This window comes from Anabrus simplex, chromosome 5, assembly GCF_040414725.1.
Source record: "Anabrus simplex isolate iqAnaSimp1 chromosome 5, ASM4041472v1, whole genome shotgun sequence".
Taxonomy (NCBI): Eukaryota; Metazoa; Arthropoda; class Insecta; order Orthoptera; family Tettigoniidae; genus Anabrus; species Anabrus simplex.
Window position 1 is genome coordinate 275,594,424 of NC_090269.1, and position 19,859 is coordinate 275,614,282.

General features: G+C 39.3%; 2 protein-coding genes across 2 annotated transcripts in view; one reads left to right on the forward strand and one right to left on the reverse strand.

Annotated features, from left to right (window-relative positions):
• Positions 1–16,738, forward strand: part of PICK1 (protein interacting with PRKCA 1) — a 282,950-nt gene extending 266,212 nt beyond the window's left edge. Inside the window, exon 10 of the mRNA XM_067147392.2 lies at positions 16,611–16,738. The gene's annotated coding sequence lies outside the window, so the exon portion shown is untranslated. The remainder of the gene's footprint in view (positions 1–16,610) is intronic.
• unc-13-4A (BAI1 associated protein 3) overlaps positions 1–19,859 on the reverse strand; it is an 824,271-nt gene that overhangs the window by 55,056 nt on the left and 749,356 nt on the right. Inside the window, exon 24 of the mRNA XM_067148123.2 lies at positions 13,793–14,002. Coding sequence (XP_067004224.1) covers positions 13,793–14,002 — 210 coding nt within the window. The remainder of the gene's footprint in view (positions 1–13,792; positions 14,003–19,859) is intronic.

Below are 19,859 nucleotides of genomic sequence, written 5' to 3' on the forward strand. Positions count from 1 at the left end.
AGTGTCTCTATCTGACTGAACCATCTCATAGGTGCTTGCCCTTGAGGTCTCCTTCCTGGTATCTTCCCTTCCACCATCTTCTCTATGGCTTCCTTCCTCCTTGAAATATGGCCACAGTATCTTAAGAATGCACAGCTGATCTTCTCCATGAGCCTATCCTTGACTCTGATCTCAAGAACTGAAGTATTGTTCTGGCCTTCCATCCAAGGCCTATCTTCTTCCTGCCAGCTGTTTTAACTGTCCATGTCTCACTGGCGTATGTGGCATTCAGAAATATCAACACATTTACAAGCTTCAATTTCGTATTCTTGGAGTTGGTCTTGTCCCTTATCTCCTTATCTCTTTGGCAGTTGCCACATGGGCCAGGGCAATGAGTCTCCTTATCTCATCCATTGTTCGACACTAGAGTTCTCAGGAAGATGAATCTCCCCATTACCTCAAACCAAGCTACCCTACTCATCTGTGACATGTTGTAGTTCATCCTATCCACGATCATGACTTTCGTCTTGCTCTTGTTGATCCCAAGGCCATACTCCCTGCTTGTTCTTGCCAGTTCATTCATAATTATCTCCAGCTCCCTGGCATTTGTTGTTATAATGAGAGTGTCATCAGTGTACCTCAGGCTGCTGAATGTTTTGCCTCTCACTCTGAAGCCAACACCCCATCCAGGACTTTCCTCATAATGTGTTCAGAGTAGATGTTGTATAGAATAGGCCTGACTCCTGCGTTAGTCTTGAAGGCACTGGAGAACATTTTGTTGACCCGTACTATGGCTCTGTTGTGAGTTTAGAGTGCCTTAATCAGCCATGTCAAATGATTTGTAACTCCAATGTTCCGGAGTATGTCACACAAAGGCTCCCATTTCATGGAATCAAATGCCTTCCTGTACTTGACAAAGCATACTGTTCCCTTGTGTTCTTGAGTGGCATGAGCCTACTCTACTCTTTAGGTATTTGTGGCAATAGAAAGGCATTAACGCATTAGAGATGATATATTTGAAAGTGCTACCTCCCAGAATGTGCAGGATTCTTTATGGTTTCTGAAATTTTTTCAATGCTAAGGAAAGCAATGACTGTAATAACTTTTGGAATATTTAGAAAGATCACATTTTTCTGTACACAAAAATGAGTGTATCCCCTGCCTGTTGTAAGTGGTAACTAAAAGGGTAAAATTATCAAAGAAAAAATGAATTAATCCATTTATTTTCAAACAGAATAAATGTTCATTAATTCACGACTAGAGACTCGGGGTCCAATTGTCAACAACATACTATCAGTTAGCGCATCAACTGTAATGTTAAATACTAAAATTATGATTCCCGTTTATTCAAGCCCAAGTTTTAATTTCCCAGCAACATACCATCAGTTAGCACATCAATTGTAATGTTAATTAATAAAATTATGACTTCCGTTTATTCAACATTAATAATATTTTTTTGTGGCTATGTTCGATTCCTGGATAGGTCAGAGAATTTTTTCATGGTATCCCCTGCCTGTCATAAGTAGTGACTAAAAAGGTAAAATCATCAAAGAAAAGATGTATTAATCCATTACTTTTCTTCAAAGTTTATATTACCGGTACGTTAACTGAGGTAAGGCAAATGGTGGGACTGTACCTTGTTCATTGTTCAGCTATTCTTCTCATGATATAGTTAACATGCATTCAATTATGTAAAAAAAGTACAATAGTTGTTAACTTTCTAATTCTTCACTGTGGCAGAAGATGCTATTTCATATTAGTGCCAGGGGGCTCCCAACTTGCAAGTGGCCGCTTTTGTAGACAGATGACAATACTTACAAGCAGACATCATGTTTTTACTATTAAACAGAATAAATGTTCATTAATTCATGACTAGAGGCCCAGGGTTCAATTCCAAACAACATACTATTTTATCAGTTAGCGCATCAATTGTAATGTTAATTACAAAAATTATGATTTCCGTTTATTCAATATTAATAATATCTTTGTGTATTTAAGTTATGTTCAATTCCTGGCCAGGTCAGAGATTTTTTCACGGTATCTCTGCCTGTCATATGTAGTGATTTAAAGGGTAAAAATCATCAAAGAAAAGGATGTATTAATCCACTTCATTTCCTCAAAAATTTATATTACGTTATCTGAGGTGAGACAAATGCTCAGACTGTACCTTATTTAACTATTCTTCTCATGGTATAGTTAATCACATTCAGTTATGTTAAAAAAGTGCAATTCTTCACTGTAGCAGAAGATGCTATTTCATAACAGTGCCAGGGGACTCCCAACTTAGATAGCGCATCAATTATAGTGTTAATTACAAAAATTATTATCCTGTTTATTCAATAATAACATTTTTCTGTGTGACTATACGAAGCTGCTATGACTAGTAGCCCGGGTGTCTCCCATTGAAGGAGTTGAACACATAAGGTTTGATGTATATGAGAGTTAATTCTCCTTTTCAAATGTGCCTCAATTACTGTCTCTTTTAAAAGAATACACATGTCGATGTTCTTTGCTGTTCCAAACAGAAGATATTGTATGCTGACTGTTCAAATCTTTTCTGTTCATTACAAAATACATGTATTTTCAAATTTATGAACAAGGTAAGTTAGAAACAGACAATGTATGTTCAAAACACAGAATATATAGGTTGTAGGCTTTCAGAAAGTGGTCAGGCATACAGCAATCTTGCATACAATGCATTTCTAGTCCCTCTCTCCTCCCTCCACCCATACAGCTGGGACAGGATTGAATCTGCACAGTTTTGCGACGGGAAGGCCAGCACCGTCCGAGCCATTCAGCGTAACAGGGTAAGGTAGGTAGTAGTATACAATTTCTAATTAATAGATTGTGTGTTCTAGAAAAGCCTTCCAATCCTCTCCACAGTCTGTCTGTTGGATGGGGACATACAGCCTTGTGCGGACCTCTTGATGCTGACAGGAGAAGGGTTTTTTACCCTTTCCCTTCCTACTATTTTATATAAGATGACATTCATTTCATCTTATTATCTTCTCTGATAAGATTTGTTACATCCAGAGACTAAATGGAATGCACCCACCAGATTTTGTACTCTTTGGTTTTGAGAACAGTTTTTTGTTTTTGTATGAGAAATAACGATGTAAATAAAGTTTTAAGTTTGTGGAAAATAATAAAAGTCATCACCTGTGTGACTATCAGACGAATTCCGTTTTATCGGGCAGATTTTCAGGTTCGACGTAACATTAGTGGTGACCATGACAGGACGTGAACAAAGCAGTAATTTGAAATGGATAAGTTGACCGAAAACCAATACGTGCGATGTTCACGAAAACATACGATGCGGTGATGGCGGAAACAGACCCCAACAAGGTAAGATTGCATTTTACTAAACTAGAATGACTAGAAAATGAACTCAAGGATGCCGATGAGAAAATATCAGAAGTGCTTCTCGACGACAGTGACGAAGAACGATACACAAATGAATACGACAAAGTGAATGAATATCGTGATAAAGTAGATGAAGCTCGTCAGAGAATGGAGTGTGTTGTATTAAAACAACGTACAAATGAAGGAAATCAAATATCGAGTGATGGTTTCGTAGGTTTCTCACAGAAAAAGCTCAAACTGCCGAAAATCGAACTTCGAAAATTTTCCGGAGAGGTTAGGGACTGGTTAGGGTTTTGGAGTTAGTTTCGTCGAATTCATGACAACTCAGACATAGAAAAGGAAGATAAATTTCAATATTTGATCCAATGTACTGTTGAAGGAAGTAGAGCTAGGGAGGTGGTAACTAGTTTCCCTCCAACAGCTAAAAATTATGATAGTGCAGTTCAGTGCCTTAAAAGTAGATTTGGAAAAGAAGAATTAATCGTAGAATTTTATGTTCGTGAACTACTTGGACTTGTGATTCAAAATGATTATTCAACACAAAGACTAACTCTCCTAAAGCTCTATGATCGCTTAGAATCCCACCTTCGATCCCTTGAATCTCTGGGCATGACTGCTGACAAGTACGCAGTATTATTGTTTCCGTTAGTTGAGTCATCTCTACCAGAAGACCTGCTGAGAATATGGCTTAGAAATTCTGTCCATCACCCTGTTAGTGACTCTACCGAGGATTTATACTGTGACAAACTCTCGCAACTGATTGTATTCCTCAAGAATGAAGTGGAAGGTGAACAGAGGGTAGCACTTGCCCAAGGAGGATTTAATACAGCAAATCAGAAGCCTACAAAGCAGAAACCTAGGTTAAATGAAGCGGAAAACATGGCCACTGCTAGTAGTCTGTTCACAGGAGACATTAAAGATCTTGGAAATGTATGTGTATTCTGCAGAAAATCTCATGAGAGCAAAGAGTGCTTCAGGGCACAGAAGATGACTCTAGTGGAACGAAAGAATATTTTGATGAAAGCAGGGTATTGTTTTCAGTGCTTGAAACCTGGTCATGTTGCCAAGATCTGTAAGGGTAATGTACTGTGTCACTTCTGTGGAAAGAAACATGTTATTCTAATGTGCCCAACATTACCTTCAAATATTTCCAAGGAAAATGTGGAAGAAACACAAGATGAAAAGGAAGGTGCCAGTGCTACCTTGGGTAACCAAAACTGTAGTCAGGATGTTCTTCTGCAGACCTTGTTGGTGAAGATCACAGGAAGAAAAGGGGATCGGGTAGTAAGAGCACTCATAGATAGTGGATCACAACGATCATACATATTAAAGAAACTGGTAGATACCATCGGACTGGAACCGTCGGGATCTGAAAACATGATTCATGCTCTGTTTGGAGGAACTGAATCAAAAGAGTACCTACATTTTAATTATCAAATACAGTTGAGCAGTTTAGATGGCAGGTACACATGTAAGATCCCTGTATTGGATCAACCGATTATTTGTGGTACTGTCCCTAGAATCCAAAGTGGTCCTTGGATGAAAGAACTCGAAAAAAATAGAATCTTTCTCTCTGATTCTGGAGAAGGGACACCTGAAATTGAACTTCTTTTAGGAGTGGACACCTACGGAACACTTCTCACTGGAAGAATAAAAAACATGGAATGTGGACCAGTGGCTGTTGAGACTCGACTTGGGTGGGTTGTTATGGGGAGGCTATCTCTGAACAGTCTCTCAGACTCATCCAGTATGGTGGTATCATCAATGTTGACTTTGAACACTGCAATCACTGATTTATGGAAGTTGGACACCCTGGGAATTAGGGATCCTGCTGAGAAGACATCGAAGAAAGAAATAGAAATGGCTACCTTGGATCATTTTAAGAAGACTGTCTCAATCGACGAGGAAGGCCGTTACGAAGTCCATCTACCATGGAATGAGGTATCTGAGGAGCTCCGCGACAATTTGGAAATTGCTGAGAAGAGGTGCAGGACGACAACTAACAAACTGTTGAGTAGCAACAAGTATCAGGAATACAATGTTGTGTTTCAGGATTGGCTTCAAGAAGGGGTGATTGAAGAGGTACCCTTTCAAGACCTTGAGAATAAATGTCACTATTTACCTCACAGAGGTGTATTCAAAGAAAATTCAACCACACCGTTAAGACCCGTATTTGATGCTTCTTGCAGGGGGAAGGAAAGTCCATCTCTGAATGAGTGCCTGGAGAAAGGACCAAATCTGCTGGAACAAATTCCACCTATTCTGATCAGGTTTCGCCGTCGTGAAATTGGAGTAATTTCGGACATAAAAAGGGCCTTTCTGCAAATTTCTATTGCTCCTTCAGACAGAGATTTCTTGAGATTCCTATGGTGGGAGGATTCCTCCATGAAGAAATTCAAGATATTCCGACATCGACGAGTTGTATTTGGGCTCAAGTGTAGTCCATTCTTGTTGGGTGCTGTTCTTGATCTCCATTTAGAAAACAGCCCTCCTGAACTGCAAGAAACAGCACAACTATTAAAAAGCTCATTCTATGTCGACAACTGCGTAACATCCCTTCATTCAGAGGAGGATACGAACCAATTTGTTGAGAAATCTATGAAACTACTTTCAGGAGCCAGATTTGAACTATGTGGCTGGGAATACACCTCAAGGTGAAAAGAGAATACATTTGAGAAGATTTCTCCTGTTCTTGGATTATTATGGAACAAGGAAGAAGATGTATTGTACTGTGATGTGAGGCCTCAAAATGAGACTGGATGTGTTACACGAAGAAAAATCTTGTCATCTGCTCAGAGGATTTTTGATCCCATTGGTTTTTCATGTCCTCTGACCTTATTCCCTAAACTTCTCATTCAGGATAGCTGGAATTCGAAGATGGGGTGGGATGATCCATTGCCAGAGGATGTACAGAAGAAGTTTAGAAAATGGGAAGCTGAAGTTTGGCGACTTTCTGAAGTGAAAATACCGAGACATTTCGTAGTAAGCAGGTCTGAACAAACCTGGAGTTTACATACATTTTGTGATGCCAGTCGGAGTGCTTATGCTGCAGCTGTCTTCATACGAAGCTGTGCTGGTACTGAAGGGATTGTTTCTGTTCAGCTGGTCATGGCAAAAACAAGAGTTTCACCACTGAAGGAAATTTCAATGCCGCGATTGGAGCTCCTGGCATGCTGTATTGGTAGTCGACTAGCAAACTTGGTCAGAGAAAGTCTGAACTTGAACATCTCCGAGTTTTATTGGACGGACTCTTCAGCGGCATTGTATTGGATCAAGAGAGATGAGTCGTGGGGAGTATTTGTGAATAATCGAGTGAAGGAGATTAGATCTCTGACGAGACAAGAAGACTGGAGGCATGTTCCTGGGGAGCAGAATCCAGCTGACCTTCCATCTCGAGGCTGTTCCGTAGAAGTCCTGATAGACTCCAAATGGTGGGAGGGGCCCCACTGGTTGAAGTTGGCAGAAGGGGAATGGCCGACATCAGAAGTCAACGTGGATGATGACATCATCAAACAAGAGAGAAGAAAAATATCTCCATCACTGATCAGTTCCTCAGCGGAGAATGGAGATGCCTGGTACTTAAGAAGATTTTCCAAGTTTTTTCAAATTGTCAGGCTCATAGGATGGACACTGCGATTTGTTGGAAAATCATTGAAACGTAGCAGTTGTGAAAGTGGGGGTGATCTCTCTGCTTCAGAACTAGCACAGGCGGAGAGAAGGCTCCTGCGTCTTGTCCAGACAGGGGTTCTGGAAGAAACTGAAAGACGATGACTGAACTCCCTTTGCACCTTTGTGGACCAAGATGGTCTTCTGAGGCTGAAGACTAAAATTGTTCAAAGAGCAGATGAGGAAAATTTTAGATATCCCATTCTTCTGCCTTCCAGTCACAAACTTGTAGAGATTCTAATCAGAGACTACCACATACAATATTCTCATGCGGGTGTTGGGGTGTTACTTAGAATATTAAGGGAAGAATACTGGATCTTAAGAGGTTGGAAGACAGTACGAGGGTGATCACAAAATGTGTCAAATGTCGACGATTTGAGTCAAAGAAAATTGATGTAGAACCTGCTCCATTGCCAGAAGATAGAGTGAAATATTCGTCCGTCTTCGAGGTCAGTGGGGTTGATCTTGCTGGGCCGCTGATTTTAAGGGGTGGAGAGAAAGCTTGGATTTTGTTGTTTACTTGTGCTGTGTATCGAGCTGTACATATTGATCTGGTGTTAAACCTTTCCACAGAGGCATTTCTTCAAGGATTTAGACGATTTATTGCAAGGCGGGGATGACCCAGAGTTATATACAGTGACAATGGGACCAACTTCACACGAGCTGTGAATTCCTTTGACTCTTTGGACTGGCGTAAGATAAAAGAGGAAACATCTTCAAGAAGGATCCAGTGGAAATTCATTCCACCCACGGCTGCTTGGTGGGGTGGATGGTGGGAGAGGATCATTCAAATGGTCAAGAAGTTGTTGAAGAGGACATTGGGAAGAGCCTCTCTCACCTACGAAGAGGCTTTGACTGTCTTATGCGATGTGGAGTCTGTGGTAAATTCTAGGCCTTTGACGTACCTGTCTGAGGATCCAAGCGACTTAGTGCAATGTTCCTGCAGGACAACCGGTCGATTGGAGTCCCTGATCTGGATTGCCTTGACAAGACTGAACTCAGAAGACGGGCCAAGTACCTGCAGCGTTTACGGGAGGAATTGAGGAAAAGGTTCCGTGATGATTACCTGAGCCTTTTAGTACATCCGCAAGTTAAAGGAAAGTGTTGAAGGATGCTAAAGATTGGTGACATTGTGTTAGTAGGCTCTGATCAAAGGAAAAGACTCGATTGGCCTTTGGGTAAAGTGATTGAGATGTTTCCTGGTAAAGATGGTAACACAAGAGTGGTTCGAGTGCAGACTGCTGGACGGGACATCATCAGGCCCATTCAACGTTTGCACCCACTGGAGATTACTTCATCGCAGGATACCTTACACGTGGAAGATGATGCAGATAATGAGCAAGAAAGTGTTATTTCTGCTGTAAAAGATGAAGTGAAAACGAAAAGTGGACGTTTGGTGAAACTCCCTGCACGATATAAGACTTAAGTTTTGTGATAAGTTCTTGTCTTGTTAAACTGTGAAGGTGAAATGACTGTCAGATTATTTTATTGGTTCATTTTGGTTTTCTGTTAACAGGGGAATAAAGAAAACCAAAAGGTGGGAGGTATGTTTACATCCAGAGACTAAATGGAATGCACCCACCAGATTTTGTACTCTTTGGTTTTGAGAACAGTTTTTTGTTTTTGTACGAGAAATAACGATGTAAATAAAGTTTTAAGTTTGTGGAAAATAATAAAAGTCATCACCTGTGTGACTATCAGACGAATTCCGTTTTATCGGGCAGATTTTCGGGTTCGACGTAACAAGATTGACGTCAGGAAGTGCATCCAGTGGTATACAGTTTCTAATTACTAGATTGTGTATGCCAAAAAAGCCTTGAATTCATTCCAATCCTCTGTGCAGTGTGGGCATATAACACTGTTCATAGTTATTTTGTCCGTCGGATGGGGACGTAAAGAATTGAGCAGACCTCTCACAGTAAAACTAGGCCATCTGTCCATAAAACTTACCAGATGACGAGGGGGTAAGGGCATCTGACAGTAAAATTAGGCCACATGAGGTTAGGCCCCTCCAAAATGGCATCTGTGAGAGTGGGAAGGGCATCTGCCCATAAAACTGGGCCCAAGATGGTGACTGTAAGGGTAGGCCCCTACAAAATGGTGCCTGTGAGGAAGGATTTTCATCTGACTGCTAAACTGAGGCCCATGATGGCGACTGTAAGGTTAGAACCCTCCAAAAATGCTGTCTGTGTGGGAGGGAATCGCATCTGTTCGTAAAACTGGGCCCTGTAAGGTTAGGCCCCTCCAAAATAGTGTCTGTGAGGGGGGGAGGCCATCTGACCGTAAAACTGGACCCTCGATGGTGACTGTGAGGTTAGGCCCCTCCAAAATGGTGCCAGGAAGGGCAACTTGTCATAAAACTGGAGCCCTTGTCTCTCCAAAATGGTGACTGTGAGGTTAGGCTTGCTCTCGTACACAAAATCTGTGAACCACCATACCCCTACTACTCAAGTAGAGGTCAAAGACCTCGGGTCAGAATCCCTTACTCCCACTACCAGGTGGAATCTCAAGGGCATAGATTTTATAAAGGTATACCCGGGAAGAGAGTGATGAAGAATGTCCCACAATTTGGAACAGGATTTTTGGTCAGCCTTAAAATAATAAACTCAGTTCAAGAATTCAAATCACAGTCTCCACGGCCGTCAATGCTCACCTTAAAGGCATATAATAAAATATATTATAAGAATTGACCATGCTCCCACTAATGATAGAAACAACTCCTCAAAAGACCACGAGGAAACAGAAGAATTTTGGGACCTATTGACCAGACCATAGATATAATCCCCAAACACCATGTAAAATTATTAATAGGTGACTTCAACGCTCAGCTAGGCAGAGAAAGAAAATAGCGTGACCTCATCGGAAAATGGCCAGCACACAAGAGAACAAATAAAAATGGAGAGAGACTAGTTGACCTGTGTAGAAACCATAACTTAATCTCAAAATCTGCATGTTTTAAGAGAAAAACTAAAAAACTCAAACATGGAAACACCCTGACTATATTAAAGGAGAATGGCAACTGTATCACATCTACATGGACAAATACTACCACAAAGAGATCTATAATGTCAAAGTCCTCCGAGGAATAGACACAGGTTCAGATCACTAAGTAGTTAAAATGAAAATTAAACTCACTCCCCAGAGGAGACAACAAAAGCAAGCCCCTAAAACTAAAATAAAAATAGATCCTACCCAGCTAATCAACAATGAAAATGACCAAAAGAGCAACTGAAAAAATAAAAATCACAGATAAACTTGAAGACTTAATACACAACCTTAAACAAATTGCAGAAGACCTGGCTCCAATTAAAGCACATAAAATACACCAATGGTGGAACAGCGAATGTGATGAAATACTGGAGAAAAGACATCAGGCTTGGCTATTACATCAGTTCCACAAATCAGAAATATCCTATCAAAATCTAGTGAAACAGAGAAAAGAAACAACCCAAGTCTTAAGAAGTACAAAAAGACAGCATCATAAGGACCCACTGCAATTAAATGAAGAATTCAATAAAACGCAATCAAAGGACTACTACAAAACCTTCAGAAAACAGCTCCAAAAATATGAACCCCGGACACTACTGATGGAGGATGAAAATGGTAAGCTGGCTCATTACAATAAAGACAATGCAGAAATTCTGGCTAAATATTTCACCAAGCTTCTAAATTGTGAGGAACTTACAGAACTCCTTCATTTGGACATCAACACCCCAATAAAAACACCACCAGAGAACATCAATCCCCCCACAATAAAGGAAGTCTACCAAGCACTGAATAAATTAAAAAACTACAAAGCGCCAGGAGAAGATCAGACCTTTGTGAAAATCTGGAAATATGCAAGAAGATCAGCAAAAGTTGCCCTCTATCAACAACTTGTCTCTATCTGGATTAAAGAAGAACTACCAGAACACTGGACAACAGCCCTCATTCACCCACTGCACGAAAAAGGAGACTAAACCGACTTTAATAAATACAGGGGAATCTCGCTCCTAGACATAACATACAAAATCTTTTTAATAATCATCCTTAATAGGATAAGTTTACAACTTGAGAAAGAACTAGGAGAATATCAAGGTGGTTTCAGACCCTGGAGGAGCTGTCCTGATCAGATCATGAGTCTTAAGTTGATCATGGACTATAACAAGAGAAGAAAGAGAGATATGGTGATAACATTTGTAGATTTCTGAAGAACAATTAATTATGGGTAATCTGAATGCCGAGAATGGTAAAGAGAGAGAAGGTTGTGAAAACATCAGCAGACCTCATGGCTTGGGGAACAGAAAGTCTGAAGGAGGTCTCTTGCTTCAGCAAAATCAAGAACTTTGTGTCCATCATCATTAGCGAGCCATAGCTTTTCCATAGTAGCTGTACCCATCACTGAAGCTCCCAACAGGGCCATTTAGATCACCACACAGGATTAAGAAAACAACTAAGGCATATTCAGAGGTGTATTATTCAAATTCAGACCAAAAGCTTTCCTCCTCCTTTTCATCACATACACTGAAAACATGCATAGTCATCATATCACAGTGTCTATAACAATGGATATGAGGTGGTCTGAGTACCAATGGACTTCAGCAAAACATGGCTTTGCAGATCTTTATGAACAACTCAGCAACTCCTGTCAAGTCTGTACTTCCTTGATAGCTTGTACCCATTTCCTATGTCCCGTGACTTTTGTCCTTTCCAGTGAGTCTCTTGCACACAAACAATGTGGTTTGTAACAATTCATGATTACTGATCAAGCAATCTCTGCTGCCAGGTCATGGAATTCCTTCCTTGTCAAATGCCCTGTGGGTGGGGGCAGTAGAATACATTCACAGTATCCCCTGCTTGTTGTCCATTAAATTACAAACATATCTAATCTCATCCATTCTCATCACATGGTCCTACAATTGTAAGATATGCATAACATCATCTAGAGTGTTCATTCTTCTCTTGGTTATTATCTTCTCATTTTAATCTGTTTATGCCAATAACAATTTAAATTTTATACCTGAAAGATTTCTAACTCTGAGATTTGAATTCTGAGCAAGTAACTTTAACTTATGAAATCATTATTTCAATTTAAAATAACAGTTTAATGATTCATAGTAGAATAAATTTGAGTAATTTTGACATGTCTATATTTTATTTACATAAATATTTGTTGGAGATCTTACCCACCCAAAAGCCTTACTTTCAGATTACATGAAGTACATCTAATAAAGGCTAATTGTGTTAATGGTAATGTGCAGATTACATAAAAACTTTTACATATAGTTCATTATGAGCACAAATTGTCCTTGAAACCACCTATTTCTAATTTTAATTTAGATGTACGAGTCTTGGAACTTTAATAGCGGCAACTATTTAATCACAACTGATACAAAAGAGATATATGTTACCTAGTTTTACTGTCCTTCAGAGTAGTAAGCAGCACTGTGTACAACCTGTTGCCAGCAATATGGAAGTCATTTAGCAGCGCTGTTATGTTGATAGTTCGAATGGAGCGGTTTACTGCCGTATGAATCCTTGGAACAGTTCTGAAGCGAATGCCACAAAGTGGTTCCTTCATCTTGGAACTCAAAGTCATAAGGGCTTATGTCTGGGGAGTTGGTGGATGGTAAGTGGCAAAAGATCTGCAGAGGTCGACGCCATGAACAACGAACAAATATCATTAAAGAAGAAAAAAAGGAGATGGTGGATGGTACAGCAATTCCCAGCCTCACCGATCGAACAAGTGAGCCACAGATTGCACTGTATGCTGCCGAGCATTGTCGTGCAAGATGATAGGTCAGTTCTGCAGAAAGTGTTGCCACTTCTTCCTCAAAGCCGGTCGCAGTTTGTGTTTCAAAAATGAACAGTAATACTGCGCACTGACGTTCTGCTGTTGAGGAACGTAATGCATTAGGATAACATCATCACAGTCATACACAAGAATAACCATAACTTTCACATTGCTGGGGTTCTGACAAACTTTTGATCTTTGTGGTGACCCGTAACAACGCCATTTGTTCGATTGGCGTTTCAGCTATGTCTCATACGATTTGGCCTATGTCTCATCCAGTGTAACAATATGGTGCAAGAAAGCCTCTGTTGTAACTATTTCTGCATTTTCGTCAAATCACACGGAACCCATCATGATGCAATTTTTCTCATGCCCAGGTGTTCCTTCAGAATGTGAAGCACAGTTGTATGTGATAATTCGGTGTCTCAGGCCAACTCACAAATCATATGGCATTGATCAGCATCCAGTAATGCAGCAAGAGCATGCACTTCTTCTTCTTCAATGGCATTAAGACGACCTGGCCGAGGCATGTCTGCCATATTTTGGCATCCCTCGTTGAAGGCTTTTACCCAGCATGCCACTGTTCTGTAAGGCAATGCAGATATCCCTTAAGCCTCTTGAAGACCTTGATGACATTGTCGTGCTGTACGACCTCTGGCACGTTTAACCTTTATCTAACTCCGTTGTTCCTGTTTCGAAAACATCGTGACAACACTACCTTAGACCGCCAGCTAGCATGAGGCTCTGTTTCTCTCACCAGTTTGCATGCACCTGATGTGGGAAGGGAGAGTCCATGTACTCTGAGGTAAGGTAGGTGTGTAACTAATGTGTGCTATCAGCGATATTATTAGGTTCTGTTGCATGGCGTCTATACGAGAGTGTTGCTACTATTAAAGTTCCAACCTTCGTATTTGAAGATATTCCTCTGTTTATATCTCTTTCACCTATTCTTTTTTTCTGTTCTCCATGAACTGAATATTATGATTAAATTTCACTGCTAACAAGATTTACCATTAGGGTCCAGAGGAATGACATCTCTAGCACTGAGTACTTCAACACATAGGGAATCATGGTTGAAATAGGCTCGGACAGACAGAATGCCGTACTCCATGCTCTCAGTAGTGAGCTGGTCCTGGAGGCGTTGGAGGTAATACAAATTTATCAGTCCCTCGGTATCAGTCTTATGGTACTGTAGCCTTTGTTCTACCTCCCAGAAGGTACCTAGGAACAGAAAGAAAGAAATATTGAATTCAGATGTTATACTCCAGCAACAATTATATACGTAAATGTAGTTCTTCTCATACATTCTGGAATTTAAAGACAATTCATGGTTACTGATTAAGCAATCTCTGCAGCCAGGTCATGGAATTTCCTCACTGTCATATATCCTATGGGTAGGGTATCCCCTGCCTGTTGTAAGAGGCAACTAAAAGGGGGACCAAGGGGCTCTTAACTTGGCGAGCAAGGATTAGAAACCACAGTTCCCCTAGCTGAGCCTGACTTTGCTCCTACTTGTAGACATGATACTGTATAGGCTTTTGGGCTTATGCCGTGTCTAGAAAATAAGATTAAATTGTTTACGTTTTGCAGAGAACTGTGCTCTGCATCCTCAGAAGAAATCTCAACTGTCCACGAGAAAGGCTTCTTAAACAATTACTGTTTTAATTTAGACGTTAGGATAGAAGTGGAAATGGTACATTCATTCACCACCAGATGGCTTCCAGGATGTGGCACAATGCTAGCGTTTGAAGCGAAAGCTGACTAAACCATCAGAACAGTCTAAGCGGTTCATATAATGTGTGTACGTGTCATATGACATTGACAGGTGTATGATATAGACACAAGTCTGGAATGAAACATCTGGCGACAAGGAACGTACGAATTTGGAAAACACCGAGATGAAATAACAATAGTGAAGGGACAGGGAAGAGATCTACCTATGTAAATCCTTAATGGCTGGCAACCAGGTATTACTTATTTGATAGCCGGTGTCCCTGCTGAAATTGTTAGGATTTCCACAGCTTCCCGCAACATTGCTTCTACTTATTTGTGTCAGGCTCACTTCCTATCTGGCCTCCACTGATCAACTCTTGTTCTCTTTTAAACCTGGCAGTATTAGGTTTCCAGAGTCCGTGGCCCTTTCCCTTCATTGTTCAAAGGATCGAACCTCTTCTGTTTTTGTTTTTATCCCTCTGATTAGTGCTAAGAGAGGATGATTGCCCAGTTGCACTCCCTCTTACAACAATAATCACCACCACCACCACCTCCACCATCACCTCCCTGTCAACATCAGGGATGTGACTTCTATTAAGGAGTCTAAGGTGGTTTGCTGAAGGTACTTAGGTGATTCATCAAAGTGACTTTTGAAATGACCATGGTATAAATGTGTGAGTGAGTGGACAAATACCGTTATTCTTAAACTATAATTATGCATTAGGGTCAGTTTTAGAATTATTGTAAATGTACAAATATTATTGGACTTAGATTACAATTATGCATTAGGGTTAGTTTTTGAATGATTGTAAATAATCAAATACTGTTGTACTTAAATTACAATTACAAGTTAGGGTTAGTTTTAGTATTATTGTAAATGGTCAAGTATTATTACACTTAAATTACAGTTATTATTGTTTTTGTGATTATTATTGATCTGTTATATCCAACTATGGAACACATTTGTACTTATATAGCACAATGTTTCTTCTTTTCTTCCAAATACCTATTTGTTCCTTCATTGAGTATAGGGTTCTTCTGTCCATCCTGTATATTTTCTTTTATGTTTCTCTACAAATTTATGTATGCTTACTAGGCTTCTAAACTTTTTTCTATCTTGAACGAATCCTTTGGTAATACTAATTTCTTATGGATCTTTGTTTGTTTCCATTAACCAACTGTTGTGGGTTTTCAGATACAGTAGTAAGTTAATTTAATATTTTAAAAAATTATTTATTTAGCAAGGCACCTGGGCACAGACTCATAAAGGTGCAGTACAGTTAATATTGCATTAGTAGCAGTTTGAGAGTTAGTGACTTTAACAATTCAAATTTCATTTACAAATAATGTACAAACAAGTCATAAAATAAACAGAATCTTGAAACAAATATTATTAAGTAGTTAACAAAATAGTTACAATAATACTCTGGAACAACCAAAAATGCCATAACTTGAGACTATGAAATGTAACTTATTGGATATATGACAAATTTCCTGAAAGGTATATCATTCCTCCACTGTTAAATATATATTAGTATCAATAAAATTCAGACAGTATAGTGACTTGCTATTATGCAGAATGTTTTTATGTAAAGTTATGCATTCGCATTTATTGTGAGTTCAGATGTTAATTTTGTGCTTGTGAATAACAGTGATTTAAACAGTTAGAAGTATGTTAAAAAGACATTTAGTTTGTAAAACTCATACAAACTTACAGCAACACTATCACGCCAGTGCATAAAATCTTTGAATGTATTTTGCTATGTGTGAAGTGAATTGACTACAAAATCTCGAAGAGAAAATATTACTCTTATGATTAAGAAAGTATATGAATTGTACTTTAACTCTAAAGTAGATAAGGACAAAAGTTTTGCACCTAAATATTGTTGTAGTGGATGTTCTTGTAATACGAGAGGCTGGTTAAATGGCACTCGCGCTTCTATGCCGTTTGCTGTTCCTATGATATTGGCAGAACAGAAGGATCAACTCTTGGACTGTTATTTCTGTTAAACCAAACGTTCTGGTTTCTTATCAAAAAACAAACAGTGTATAGTCTATCCAGGTTTTCTCCCTGCGCAAAGGCCTGTTAAGCATGACAATTCATTTCCTATTCCAGTGCCACCCGGAAAACTGACTCCACAACAGGAAGCATCGAGTTCTTCTCCTGAGGCTGATCCCAGAACTTCTTTCACTCCCGACTCTGATTCTGAATTCGTGGAATCCAGAAAACCCTGTCTAATTTCACAGTCAATGCTAAATGATCTTGTAAGAGATGGAAAGAAATAAAGAAGTGACAAATCAAGTACTGGTAATATACAGCAATGTGGAATATGAAAGGGAGCACAAAACAGGATAAACACAATTACAGGTGAGTGTGGGAACAGAACGACAAGGACAAACATGAAAACACAAACGGACAGGGACAGTTTCCACTGTTCGTACACTGCTATCTTCGAGTAGATACGCTCTCCTCATCAATCCTAGTTCTTCTACATTAATTTCTTCTCAGCCTCTGATGAACTCATTTCTGCTTCGCAGCTTCTTACATTATTGCATGCAATAGTGAAAACATCTGGGAAAATGGGCCATATCCACATATAGTGCTGACCTCAAGTAATTATTTTCCTCTGTGATAATGATGAAGACAAATAGAGCTTCACTTATGATATATTTGTGTCACAATTGATATTTCTTTATATGTGGGGTATTACAGTAACATAAATAAATACTCATAGCATTGTACATTTTTTTAAACTAATTTTTTGTGCCTTTTGTTCAAAAATTAAATCTAGAATGAATAAAATTTATTCAAACGGTAACAGAATTTTTATAAAGCTATGTTATATTTTACAGAAGTAGTAGGACATAATTAAAACACCAAGAAAACACAATAATTTCCTTCTTTAACAATGCATGACTAATTACATAATTACACTGGCTGTTTTCCACAAATTTCTTGAACACTTCTCGGATTGGCACAAATTTATCAAGCGATTTTCATTCCACTTTGCTATTTATACCATCAAATCTTTTGTTCTTTCCTAGTGGTTTTACGTCACACCGACACAGATAGGTCTTATGGCAACAATGGGATAGGAAAGGCCTAGGAGTTGGAAGGAAGTGGTCATGGCCTTAATTAAGGTACAGCCCCAGCATTTGCCTGCTGTGAAAATGGGAAACCACAGAAGACCATCTTCAGGGCTGCCGAAAGTGGGATTCAAACCCACTGTCTCCTGGATGCAAGCTCACAGCCACGCGCCCCTAACCACATGGCCAACTCACCCGGTATTCTTCAAATCTGAAAGCTTGGAGTAAGAACTTGAAATGCTTGAGAGCCATACAATTTTGGAAGAATTCCAAACCAGTGCCAACAGATGCCCATAGATCTTCCAAACAGAGATGGGAAGCTTTCAGAATTCCTTACATATACAAAAGACCAAAGATGGCTTGAATTTCTTCAGTTATTCTGTTCACAGCATCTCTCTCCTGCGAGTAATGAAAGTAACTATTACTTTCATTTTTCTCTACACATATGTTTGTAAATTTGGTTATGTCACTTATCATATCAGTGGAAAAGTTTCCACACATCTACTGTGCTTGTCTCCATACTTGAGGTAAATGGGTTCGCATTTTATTGTGAGCAAGAGTCCTAACATTTTTAGGCGGTGTGTGAATGTTGCAGTGTGATGTCCCATCTCTTCCAACACCACATAGGTTGGTTTATTGCATTTACTTCATCTAGTTTACCTACTTCTTGTAATTCTGCAACATAAATTTCAGAATGGGAGTTGTCTTCCAACACATCGGTATCGTTATAAATTGGTATCTTTCTGCCTCTTTTGTGAATAACTGTCTTCGAACTGGACTTTCCCTATTTAGCAGTTCTTGCCGCTCTTCATGTTCTACACTGTCCAACAGTCTCCAAATTCTTTCATTGTCTTCTTCCATGGCAACACAGAATGTCAGAAAGCAGTACACTACTGAAATATTTACACACTGAGCATAAATGTTTGTATAATATCCATAATATAAGAGGTCGCACCTGGATGAAAATTCCAGCTCACTGAGAAATGCGCACAGAGGAATGCTCCAGGTGTTCATGGAAAGCGCGATCACACTAACACCATGATTGTTGCAGGGCTAAAACTTCCCCCACCACTAACTGACAGTTTGAGGAAACGGTAAAGGTATTGAAAGGCACAATACTATGACATTACATATTCGTAATTATTTAGAGCCTGGAAGAAAACTCCATGTGCAACCTCTCACGGGTTAACACTCTGATTCCCATAGGTGCCTTAAGGTGGATAACATTTTGCCAGTGTAAACTCCTATATCTGAAGAACTTGCATGAAAATTTCAAGTTTAAAAGAGTGCTACGTATCATAGTTCCTTCATTCGTTCAGAGATGGCAGTTAGATGAAGGTTCTCACCTTCATTAACACATGACAAAATAGTAATTCCTACCTCGGCTCATCCAGCATAAATATTTTCCTTTCCCGGTACATTCCAAGCCCGTGGTCTTGACTCCAGTGTTGTTGTGTTAGTGCCACAAACAAGACACAGTATGCTGAGTAGGAAATTTATATCTGTCGAAGAAGCTGGTGAAATGATTTATAATGATGATTCTGGAGATGAACTTATCCCAGATTTTGGGCATCGAAAGTGAAAGTGAAGAGGATGAAGCAACAGTGTACAATAATGGTGAAATACCAGACAGTGCTCTTCTATCTGACAACTCTTTGGGCTATTCTTCCCCATTACCAGAGTTTTAAGGAAATGTAGGCCTAAATGTAGAGGTTACAAACAGTGAAGACATCATGTCTTTTGTAAATATTTTGATCAGTGACAGATTTTTTTTTTGTATGTTTTTGAGCAGACTAATTTATACAAACAGCAGGTTATCAGTAGTGCACTGCATCCATTCATGAAATATCAATTTATCAAATTTGAAAACCTGTGTCAGTAACTGAAATGAAATAGTTTATGGGTTTCATGTTAGTTACTGGAATTAGACAGAAACCAGATCTACAAATGTACTGGAGAGATGATCCTGTTTTGTCAACACCTGTATTTTCCAAGACAGTGTCCAGGAACAAGTTCAAAAGTATTATGATGTTTTGCATTTTACTGACAGTAGTAACTATGGAAACAGTGCAGACAGGCTCTATAAAAATCAAGCCAATATTCGAAAAACTTTCAGATCAATTTTCAGTAATTTACAGTTCCGACCAAAAGATTACTTTAGATAAAGGCATGTTTACTTGGAGGGGCTGGTTACATTTTTGAGTGTACATTCCATCTAAAATAACTAAGTGTTTAATTATTATTATTACAATTAACTTTATGTTGCACCAACACAGAT